The 12,897-nt window shown below is 36.9% G+C and overlaps 1 protein-coding gene across 2 annotated transcripts in view; it reads right to left on the minus strand.

The window, feature by feature from the left end:
* Positions 1 to 12,897, minus strand: part of carnmt1 (carnosine N-methyltransferase 1) — a 52,632-nt gene that overhangs the window by 34,567 nt on the left and 5,168 nt on the right. For both annotated transcript variants that reach the window (XM_033017559.1, XM_033017560.1), the window contains exons 2-4: positions 10,918 to 11,122; positions 8,049 to 8,215; positions 3,505 to 3,645 (exon numbers count right to left, since the gene is read on the minus strand). In XM_033017559.1, the coding sequence (XP_032873450.1) occupies positions 3,505 to 3,645; positions 8,049 to 8,215; positions 10,918 to 11,122 (513 nt within the window). The remainder of the gene's footprint in view (positions 1 to 3,504; positions 3,646 to 8,048; positions 8,216 to 10,917; positions 11,123 to 12,897) is intronic.

Below are 12,897 nucleotides of genomic sequence, written 5' to 3' on the forward strand. Positions count from 1 at the left end.
TTCCGTTCTTAAGCGAACTAATTGATTCTATAATATCTTTTACTGTTATTTCAGCATTTAACAATTCTCTACCTTCCTGATCTAAGCTATTGATTTGACATTCTTGTAAAAATATTTCCATACTATCTGTTTGTCCTGTTAGTTTTGACGAATAAAGGTTTTTATAATATTGTAAAAATCTATCATTAATATCTTTTGGAGTAATTAATATATTTCCATACTCAGATCTAATTCCGTGTATCATCTTCTCATCTTCTAATTTTCTAAGCTGTCGTGCTAGTAATTTTTGTGGCTTATCTCCAAATTCAAAATACACTTGCTTAGTTTGTTGAAAAAGTTTAATCACTTGATTAGAATATATTTTATTTAATCTATATTTTACTGATGCAATTTTATTACTTAACTCTTTGGAAGGCTGTTTTATATTTTCATTATCTAGACGTTTTATCTCATTTTCTAAATTTTGTTCTATTTTTCGATTTTCTTTATTGAAATGTGCTTGTGCGGATATTATTGCGCCACGCATGAATGCCTTAAATGTGTCCCAAAATAGTGATGGAGAAGTTTCAGGATTATCATTAGTTTCAAAAAATAATTTAATCTGATCCATCACATATTTACAACAGTCATTGTCCTTTAATATCTGAGGGTTAAATCTCCAGGTAGTAGATTTATTAGATATATCTTTTAATTTTATCTTAAATGTTAATGGCGCATGATCCGAGATGATAATATTATGATATTTTGCATCATACGTAAAGGGAAGTAATTTAGAATCTATTAAAAAATAATCTATCCTCGAATAGGTTCCATGTACGGGCGAGAAAAAAGAATATTCTCGTCCGGATGGGTTATCTAACCTCCAGATGTCTTTAATATTAGATGTATTGATAAAAGCATTTATGAATTTACTTGATTTCGAGGCAGCTTTCCTTTTTGCGGATGATCTATCTAGATAATTATCTAAAGTACAATTTAAATCACCTCCAATTATTAAATTGTGTTGAGTGGATATAGGAATATTATTAAATATTTTCTTAAAAAATAATGGATTATCAAAATTAGGGGCATATATATTCATTAAAATTACCTTTTTTGAATATAATTCCCCTGTAATTATTACATATCTGCCTTCTTTATCCTCTATAATAGAACTTTGTATGAAAGGTATACCTTTGCGAATAATTATTGCAACTCCTCTAGATTTATGAATAAATGTAGAATGATACACCTTAGAAATCCATTTAGCTGTTAATCTATGTTGAGCATCTTTTTTAAGATGAGTCTCTTGAAGGAAAATGACATCTGTCTTCAATCTGTTCAACTGAGCTAATACCTTTCCCCTTTTAATTGGTTCATTAATGCCTTTTACATTCCAACTGCAGAAGGTTACTCCATCACCCCCAGTCTTCACCTTTATATCATGCATTTTACTATTAGGGCGGCTTTTTTTGGAGTAGCCTTCTTGACTCACCCAGCTCCCCGTTGCACCCGGACATCAATCCAATGAGAATTTCTTTCCACCTTAATCCACATCTATGTCTTCTTAAACTAAATACACAATATCCTTCACATCTACATTCAAATAATATATAATATAAGATCAATAAAAAACAAAAACAATAAGAAATATCAATAATAAAAAAAAAGTAAAGGGTGTTAATAGGGTGCTCAGAAAAAAAAGAAACTACACTTGTATAGTGTGTAGTATGTGAAGGTGAAAGCCACACTAACGTGGCCATTAATCTACAGACTTCCGTTTTTTTAATAAAAAAAGATGTTGATTATACCAGCTCCTATCTCAAATGCTATATATATTGGGGTGGGGTACTAACTTTATATACTTAGTACTTAGTAATTATTTCTATTATTCATATTACTATTTGCTAATTACTAATATCAATTGTATTTAATACTATAATATGTAATACTATTATCATGGAATAATTAAATATTTTCTAATAATTAATACAGAACTACTATTAAATGCCCATTATTCCACTTCCTTCTAAGTGAGTATTTCATAACCACAGGTCGATGATAAAAGTTCAGTCCTCTCCTTCTCCCTCGGGTTCTTCCTCCGCATCTTCTCTCTCTTCATCTTCTGGCTTCTGCTGTATGCCTCGGGCGAATTTCAATGCTTCAGTATGCTTAACGAAACGATATTCCTTGTCATCATAAGTTACTCTCAGTATTGCTGGGTACATCAAGCCATATCTCAGATTCTTAGTATTCTGTACATTCCTCAGAATACCTTTTGTTTCTTTAAATAGAGCTCTTTTCTTGGCCACTTCTGCAGGAAAGTCTCTAAAAATACTGATGTTGTCTCCCTCGTATTTCAGGTTTCTCTTTTTTATTATTATCTTCATCATTTCTTCGAAGACATGGTCAAAGGCCACTTTTACAATCATTTGTCTGGGCGGTGAACCTATCCCAGGGGCCCGTCTTAGAGCCCTATGTGCACGGCTCAACAGGGGTTCCTGATCCAAATTCAAAATATCCATTAAAAGTTTTGCAACAAATTTTCGAGGATCTTGACTCCCCTCACGACCTTCGCTCAGACCAACTATACGCAAATTTTTACGGCGTTGGCGTCCCTCCAGATCGATACATTTCTCGTTTGTTTTATGTAATAATTCTAAGAGGCGTTTGTTCTCGGCACGGAGTTTTTCGGTCTCCTTAGTATTCACTTCAGCAATTTTAGTTAGCTCTTTAATTGCTTCGCCTTGTTGGTCTAGCGAAATTATAGTAGGATCTATCTTGTCATCCAGCTTTCTTTCCATCCCAGCAGCTATTTCCTTTACATCCTCAATTTGAGTTTGTAACTCGGCATTAGCCTTTTCCTTCCACTCATCCATCATACTTTTTACCGTCGTTATAACTTGTTTTATTAAGTCTTCTTTATCTTCTTTATTTTTCTCGTGAGACACCAGCATATCCGCTTTTAAACTTTTTATCTCCTCCATATACTCCTTCCTCTGCTTCTTTATCTCCTCCATATACTCCTTCCTCTGCTTCTTTATCTCACCTAGAATGGTAGTCTTAAGTTCCTCCATTTCAGCTTTCCTCTGTGAGATATCTTCTTGAGAAGCAGAAGCAGCAGCAGCTCCAGAGCTGAGGCCAGTTTCCCTTCTCGTAGATTTTTTTCCAGCGGTGGGGGTGGGGGAGCGCTGGGTCATAATTTCTTCTTAAAATCGCGCGCCTGATGACGTCACGCACCTTTTAAACGCTGCCGGAGCCGTTCACAATCGATCTCCTGTGGTAAGTGCGTTTGTTTGACCCTTTTACCCCCGTTTTAAATACAGTTTTTTTCGGAGCTGTAATGGCGCGATTCCACTCACATCGTGGCGCCAACCGGAAGTCTATAAATTATATTTTATGTATGTCAGCAACAACTTAGCTTTGTTTCCAAAACAAATCCTGTTTGATCATTTCAAATTAGAATATTTAAAAATCATGCACTGTAAAAACAAACATCAACCCAGTTCTGAAGTCATACTCTACCTGTTGAGTATAAAATGTGAACAGAAGAGCATATACAGACTCCATTCATTACCCTGGCAACTATAACCTAGTCGAGCAATCTCCCAGGCCAGTCTTCCAAGTCCTGCCCCTGGTACAAGTATGTTCAAATTAGCAGAATTCCTGTATTGAGAAGAAATAAAACAATTATGTTGTTATATCAGGACTTTCAGAAGGCTTTCGACAAGGTTCCACATAAGAGATTAGTATGCAAACTTAAAGCACATGGTATTGGGGGTTTAGTATTGATGTGGATAGAGAACTGGCTGGCAGACCAGGAAGCAAAGAGTAGGAGTAAACGGGTCCTTTTCAGAATGGCAGGCAGTGACTAGTGGGGTACCACAAGGCTCAGTGCTGGGACCCCAGCTATTTACAATATATATTAATGATTTGGACGAGGGAATTGAATGCAACATCTCCAAGTTTGCGGATGACACAAAGCTGGGGGGCAGTGTTAGCTGTGAGGAGGATGCTAGAAGGCTGCAAGGTGACTTGGATAGGTTGGATGAATGGGCAAATGTATGGCAGATGCAGTATAATGTGGATAAATGTGAGATTATCCACTTTGGTGGCAAAAACAGGAAAGTATACTATTATCTGAATGGTGGCCGATTAGGAAAAGGGGAGATGCAACGAGATCTGGGTGTCATGGTACACCAGTCATTGAAAGTAGGCATGCAGGTGCAGCAGGCAGGCAACAAAGCGAATGGTATGTTAGCATTCATACCAAAAGGATTTGAGTATAGGAGCAGGGAGGTTCTACTGCAGTTGTACAGGGCCTTGGTGAGACCACACCCGGAGTACTGCGTACAGTTTTGGTCTCCTAATCTGAGGAAAGACATTCTTGCCACAGAGGGAGTGAAGAGAAGGTTCACCAGACTGATTCCTGGGATGTCAGGACTATCATATGAAGAAAGACTGGATAGACTCGGCTTGTACTCGCTAGAATTTAGAAGATTGAGGGGAGATCTTGTAAAAACCTCTTAAGGGGTTGGACAGGCTAGATGCAAGAAGATTGTTCTCGATGTTGGGGAAGTCCAGAACAAGGGGTCACAGTTTAAGGATAAGGGGGAAGTATTTTAGGACCGAGATGAGAATTTTTTTTTTGGTGAATCTGTGGAATTCTCTGCCACAGAAGGTAGTTGAGGCCAGTTCATTGGCTATATTTAAGAGGGAGTTAGATGTGGCCTTTGTGGCTAAAGGGATCAGGGGGTATGGAGAGAAGACAGGTACAGGATACTGAGTTGGATGATCAGCCATGATCATATTGAATGGCGGTGCAGCTCAAAGGGCCGAATGGCCTACTCCTGCACCTATTTTCTATGTTTCTAATTATTTTTATGTGCAAGTGTTTTGATATGTGAGATGAATATTTATCATTTACATTTTATGGGATAAATCAAATAATTTGCATGGATTGTACTCCAACCTTCCTTTCATATATCATGTTTTGTTTGACAATTTGTACTCCAATAGACTTCAAGGCAGGTTTATTGTCGTATGCACAAGTATTGCTTGTGGGAAACTAAACTTGAAACAGCATTATGCTCGGACCAATTTAAAAAGTATGTGTATTTCCATTTGTGGGGTGGTTTTGTGGAATGGTCTTGACGAAACGATTAAACAAAGTATGAATATAATGCAATATTAAAAAATGTACAAAAGATATATCTTTGAAAAGTACAGTAATGAGGAAGGAGAATGTAAATCTCACAGATGTTAATGGTGCTTTTTTGTTCTTTCTTTCTTTGTTCTTTTTTTCTTAATAGCTTGATTGGAGTAGTTTTATTTGAATTGTCTGTTTAGTTTATTTTATTGAATTTTGCATTTGTTAATGGTGAAGAATGGGGGTAGGACTTGTCAAGCATAGGCTTCTTCCTATCCCTTTTCGAACGAGTCTAATGTGTATTATGTTGAAATTGGCTTTTGATTTTTTAATTTATGTACATATATGTTATGTATATGTGTGTATATGTGTATATGTATGTATATATGTACATGTATATGTATGTGTGTATGTATTTATGTATATATATGTATATATATAATTTTCTTTTTATTTATTCATTTTCATCTTTTCTTTTCTTCTTTTTTTAATCGTTCTAAATAAAGATATCATTCATTCATTCGTTGATTCATTCATTCATTGCCAGGTACAGGTGCAATGAAAATCTTGCTTGCAGCAGCGTCCTAAACATTTAGACACAGACCACTCACAAAAACTGTTTTATATTTCAAAATATATATATTTTAATATATCCTCTCTGTATCTGGGCAACATATATTTCATATAACTAAGAGCTCCACCTGGAGTGGCAGTTGCTCAATTTTACCTCAATGTAGTTTTCGTCATAAGATTGGAAATTTTGAATCACCAGTAAAAATCAGTGAGTATTTATTGTGCATCAGTTTGCATAGAAGCACCAAGACAAATTATGTTATTGTCATTCTGCTAGAATGAGCTAGAGCCTTTACATGACACCGTGGCTCATTTCCCATTCTCTACAATGCAATGCAAATGTATCACAGAGATATAGGATAGGGCATATTAAATTTGGGGATTCCTATGACAGTTCTCACCTTAGCAAAAGTGATAAATGGCAAGAACTGAAAGCAAGATAGTTTTTAGCCATAAAAAAGGTGGTCTGGTTGAAGGAAGGGGGTTTCAGAAAAGAATAAGAACAAGAGCAGATATACTAACCTCTGGGCATGCTAAAGAAAACATTGTTCAAACACAGCCACTTTCCAGAATAATTGTTGAAATACACCATAATTAATAAAAAGCCGCCGCAAAGACACTTAATTATTCTCTTCAAATCTATTTGCATGTCAAACTTTATATGCCAGTGTATTTGAATACATTGCAACTTCAAGATTTTATTGCAGTGATTACTCCGCTTATTTAATTCCAGAAGGAATCCAGACCATTATTATATTCACACAATCAATTTCTGAAATGCATAGTTAATTCACTAATCCGTTTGGCAAAAATGGGCTATATATTTGTACGTCTTAATCATATGCATTATTTTCACAAAATTATTCTGAAAGCATACATGACAATTATTTTCAGTTTAATTGATGCAATTAAACTCAAGGACTAGTCAATTACAAATGTAGTCAGGTACTGGCTGAACAGATATTTTACTGTATTTCTACAATACACCCTCATTTTACTAATTCTAATTATGGAAAGAAAGATTCTGGCACGGCTTATTTTGCCAGTTTCTTCTATTGATGCAAGCAAATACTTTAGTTTCAAAATTTTAGACTGTTTAATGCATTGGCTTTCTTCCCTCGAGTCATTAAGTATAGTCATTCAGCATGGAAACAGGTTCTTCGGCCAAATCATCCATGCCGATCAATGCTCTAATTTGTCTCATTTGGCCCATATCCCTCTAAACTTTTCCTATCCAAGTGTACAAGTGTCTTTTAAATGCTGTTATAGTACATGAATCACCTACCTTCTCTGAGAGCTTGTCACATTTACCCACCACCCTCTGAGTGGAAAAAGTCCTAAAGTTATTGATTCCTGCTGGGTTATTGATCCATAGGAAATCAGTAGCCTGGCAGTACCCTGCCAAATAGAGATTTTATTTGTGAAATTATGGCTGTAATTAAAAGTTATTTAGCTGTCCACACTCTACAAACACAATCTTTACAGCAAAGACCATGAAATTAATCAAGCTCTGCCTAGTTTTTCCCTTCTGACTGAGGACAAAGGTCAACTAGACTGCTTAATTTCTGCCATAACTAAAACTCGCCAATTCAATATGAAACACATTGAATATTACAACATCAGTTGTAACTTTATGCTGAACAGTGCGAAGATGCGAAAACATTAATAGATGGACAAAAAGTATGTTTTAAAAGTATGTGTTAATGTTCTCTGGTTTGTTTTGTGGGGGGTGGGCGAGGGAAACTTTTTCAAATCTCTTACCTTGCAGAGATGCGATTGTTTTTTAGATCGTATCTCCAGTCGCTCTGCGATCTAACATCATGGAGCTGGTGGCCTTGCTTGGGACTGTGAGCCCCACGGCGGGGACGTGGACTTACCATCGGAGCCGATCCCTTCCCTGGGATCGACGCTCCAACCGCGCGGCCTGCGGATTTCACCATCGAGCTCAGTCTCGGGTGGAGACCGATGTCGGGAGCTCCAAATGACGCAGAAGGTTTGGACCAGCCTCGACATGGGGTCAGATCGCCTGACGCGGGGGAGCTGAGACCCCCCCCCGATGCAGGAGCTTGATCGCCCCGACGTGAGGTCCCAAACGCCGCCGGCTACGGGACCTAAGATCGCCCCGTCAACGGAAGGCTCGAGGTCGCAGACCACTGGAGAACGAAGGGAAGGGATTGAACTTTTCTTTGCCTTCCATCACAGTGAGGAATGTGGAGGAGTCACTGTGATGGAATTCCTCGTAAGTTGTAAAACATACTTGGCTAATAAAGTATGATTATGATTATGATGATTATGAAAAGATATTTATCTCATATTCAAAATTCAACACATGAAATTAATAACATACCATTCATCTTGAGGAAATTGTTTTAAAATTTCGTCAATGATTGGTTGATAACAAGCATCGCGCTCAGACTTGCCATCTTCACTCCAATCTCTAACAAACTGCTTAATAGTGGATTTCAGTTTGTCCATATCAAAGGTGGATGCTGGTTTTAATCCTTCCAGGTCAGACTGTTATAACCAAAAATAATCATTGATTACCAAATAAGAGACTAGTTAAAATGAATAACCCATTCAAGAAGACCTTCTACAAAATATTTGGATTTTAAAAACAATTCCAGCTCATTATGTAAATTGCATAAAATTACATTAAAGTTATATTAAAATGAGTGCTCCCTGGTCAACCATTTCATGCACTTCTCAAGTGGGTTTTTGCCCTATATACTTGTCTGCTTCATTTCAATATCTCTACTTTATCCTACTTCATATATTCATTGATCTTATCTTAAATCCTGACATAACTTCTACTTTAATTGTTAATTCAAGCGCCTCAAGAATCAAAGCAAGAAGAAACGTAAACTGTTTTTGATTTGTGAACTAATGCTGGATTCTTCTTTGAAAGGTAGCATCCTCAAAGCTTCAAATGAGACATTGCTTCTCTACTCCTCACCATTCACAGAAATAATGCAGTACTGCTTGCTACTGCATTAAATTGCAGCCTCAATTATATACTTGATTGCGAATCAATCCATTGTCTTCAAAGTAAAGGCAACAGTTTTGGCAGGTTAAGAGTCCATGAATAACAGTCATCTAAATGGTTACTCTGTATACGAGTACCTTCTGTATCCAATTCTTAAATTTCCTATTACTGAAAACATCCATCTCCTCTGCTGTTCCTTAATTTTAGATGCTTCTTTGAATCATTCATCAACCTCCAATATCTTCATGTTCAAGTTCACGTTCACATTCAGCAGAAGTAATCCCAGGTTTCAAGCCTTTCTTTGTATTTCCTCTTGCCGGATAAGCACTTCATGAAATATGTTCCTTCAATGTCAACAGGTTGGCATTGTAGAGCCCAAACCTGCAAGCGATGCTTGCCCATAGTGATTAGTAAGATTCTTTAATGCACCCCAATTTATTTATGTTATTCTTTTTTTGTAACCACTAGAATATTAATGGCTTTATTGAAGAAATGGTTTTATTAACTCGGGGTGCTGCTGCTAAATGTAAGCATCCCCATGTTCTCCTTTGTCCTTCACTTTACCAAAACTGTCCCATTTATCATGCTAGGTAAAGAAACGGCTATGAATGGTGAAAAATGATGTGACCCTTCTGTACCTAGTGTGATACACTGGTGCTCTACACCCTATTAAAACTTGGTTCATTAAGTCTAGAATTATGTACCGAAAGTCGGTAATCCTCAAATACGGTCAATCCAAATTAATTGTCCAACCGGTTTCATGATTTAGCATCAAAGCAATTTTTTATTACAATATATCATGCAGGGATCGAAAGGCTGCCTTTGAATTGTCATGCTAGCTTAACTCATCAGAACATTCAAAACTTTAATCTTAATACTATACCATTTATCTACTGAGGATTAATAATCAGTGATTTTATTAGAATCAGTACTGCTTTTGAGATGAGAAACGCGTTTCCATGGCACTGAGTTGAAGCCTGTTATCTAATTTCAGAGTTTGGAAATCACAATGCACAATCTTGCATGCTCTATATGAAGCAAAACTGTAAAGGACAGAGGTGACCAATTTAATGTTGTACAATTATATCAACCATCTCAAGTAGAAATACCAAAACAAAATACTGTGTCACAAAGAGCAAATATCTAAATAAAAACAGGAAAGGTTATACTCAGCATGTCAGACAGCATCTGTGGAAAGTTCCAGGCTGATGACCTTGCATTTGCACTTTTATCAGAGAGTTCTGATGACAGGTCATTGATCTGAAACAATAATTTTGTATCTCTCAGGTATTGTCCTGGAGAGTGTTGTAGAGCAGAGGGATCAAGAAGCATAGGTACATCGTTCACTGAAAGTGGCATCACTGATAGAGAGGGTGGTCAAGAAGGCTTTTGGTACATTAGCCTTCATCAGTCAATGTATTAAACATAGAAGTCATGTTACAGCTGTATAAGACGTTGATGAGGCCACACATGGAGTACTGTATTCAGTTTCCATCACACTGCTAAAGGTAGGATGACATGAAGCTGGAAAGAATGCAGAAAAGATTTACAAGGATGTTGCCAGGATTTGAGTGGCCGAGCTATAGGGAGACGTTGGGTAAGCTGGGACTTTATCCTTGGAGTGCAGGAGATTGAGGGGTGATCTTATAGAGGTGTATAAAATCATGAGGGCAATACATAGGGCAAATGTACAGAGTATTTTAACCAAGATAGAGGAATTAAAGCAAGAGGACATATGTTTGATGTGAGAGGGACAAGACTTAATACAAATCTGAGGGGCAGCTTTTCACTCTGAAGGTGGTGGGTGTTTGGAACAATCTGCTAGAGAAGGTAGTTAAGGCAGATATTATAACAGGATTTAAAAGACAGTTGGACAGGAATATGGATAGGAATGGTTCATGAAGATATGGGCTAAAAGGGGGCAGATGGCACTTGCTTAGATGGGGCATCTTGGACGAGTTGGGCCAAAGGGCCTGTTTCCCTGCTGGGTGACTAACTTTTCATAGATGCTACTGAACACCCGAGTACTTCCAGTGTATCCTGTTTTATATTAAGATATTGTGTTTATTTTGCAAGGACAGTTTTGAACACAGTAGCAATATAATACATCAATTTACTTAGACCTGTATAGAATACTGGATGGTTGAGTAAGTTAAAAACTGTATGCAATTACAGTTGTTTGGAGCCAACGTGGAACTGAGTTTTCAAAAAATAACTTTTATATTTCACTTACCTCCATGTCAATGAATCCATATTCCTTATTTTCAAACATATGATTGCAGTTGTTAATAATTTCTTTTAGAATTTCATAGTTATGTTCGATACATTCTCTTAGTTTTCTCACATGTGGAAGAAAATTAGGAAGCAGCTTCTGATGAGCTGCTGGAAGTGATTGGAATTGCTTTTCGGAACGTGTTACCCTCTCATGAGCGTATATCCTGTAAAGCGAAATTGCATTGAAAGGTACGATGAAACAACTTGATTACATTTTCAGAGGCAAAATTACTGAACTTACAAATAAAAATCAAGTAAGTATGTAATTTGCAATAAGATATTCAATATTAATGAAATCTGCATTTATAACACTAATTTTAAAATATAAAATTATAGATACAAAGGCTACATTTTTAAATAATTGGAAGCTTTGAATGCAAATTAAGCATTAACTGCTGTGTAGTACAGAACAGATGTAAGTGGAAGATAAATACCAAACTAATCAGCCATTGGGTGTTGGAACCAAGTATCCTTTCCTAAACTTCTAAAAGCATGGCAGTAAATAAGAAAAAATAATGCTGAAGAATATGAATCTCACATTTTCATCGAAAGATTGACAACAGGCAAATAAGCTAGAAGGCACAATTCCAAAACAGAGTGATCTGTGGATAAATGCATGTTATATTGTTTGTTGAAAATGTCAGAAAGTTTGAGAAAGTGGTTACAACAAAGCAAGCAAAGATCCTGATTTCCTAAAAAGAAAGCGTACATGAACAAGGAAGCTATAGCAAATTGTATAAACTAAAGCACCGTTTACAGTCTAGGCACTATATTTTAGGTATAAAAGGTATACTAGTTTTGCAGAAGGGCCAGAAAACAGGATCGACTTGACAGGCTGCGTTTGTTTTATTTGGAACAGAAGAGGTCATGAGATCCTACATAGTCATAAAGTCATAAAGACATACAGCGTGGAAACAGGCCCTTTGCTCAACTTGCCCCCATTGACAAACATGCCCCATCTACACTAGTCCCACCTGCCTGTGTTTGCCCCATATCCCTCCAACCCTGTCCTATCCATGCACCCATCTAATTGTTTCTTAAATGTCGCAATAATCCATCTGGCAGCTCGTTCCATACACCCACCCCCCATTGTGTGAAAATGTTACCCCTCAGATTCTCCCCTTCATCTTAAGGTCTTTAAATTCATGAAGGGTAGAACAGAATCGACAGAGAGCCTGTACCCATTGATGGAACAATAAAAAAAAGAGTGACTTTGAATAAAGCAAGTTCCAAAAATCCCCCCAAAACTGACATAAGACTGTTTACCAACAAAGTAAGTCATGGAGCAAAGCATGGAAACAAAGTCATGGAGATAAAGCACCTTGACCTACTGAACTCACGCAATCAACCACCCATTTATGCAAATCCTAATTTATTTTATTTTATTTCTCATCAGTATTAACTTCCCTTAGCTTCCAGCACTCCCCAACAAACTAGGGGAAATTTACAATAGCCAATTAACCCACTAAGTTACATGTCTTTACGACATGGGAGAAAACTAGAGCATCCGGAGAAATCCCATGTGGTCATAGGGACAACAAGCAAACTCTACAGCCCAGACCTTCCGTCAGGATCGATTCCATGTCTTTGATGCTGTGAAGCAGTGTACTGTTCCTAGTGTGTTGCACAGTGAGTGGTCAGGATCTATAATATATTGCCTGAGATAGCAATGGGGATTCAACTGTTACATAAATATCTAAAAGTTAAGAATCTAGTTTAGTTCATATTCTTCCTTTCAGATACTTCTGTAACTGTGTACAGAACTAAAGGGAAAGTGGGACGGGCTATGATTCTGTTTTAGAATAAGCAGAGCAATACTATAACAGACAGAAAAATGTCACTGAATCTAGAACAGAAGAACAAACTGTAAAAGTTGATGAGTTTACAGACAAAATTGTGTCAAAGACCCATCATCAAACCATTACTGGTTTTGAAGACT

Source organism: Amblyraja radiata, chromosome 3 (assembly GCF_010909765.2).
Source record: "Amblyraja radiata isolate CabotCenter1 chromosome 3, sAmbRad1.1.pri, whole genome shotgun sequence".
Classification (NCBI taxonomy): domain Eukaryota; kingdom Metazoa; phylum Chordata; class Chondrichthyes; order Rajiformes; family Rajidae; genus Amblyraja; species Amblyraja radiata.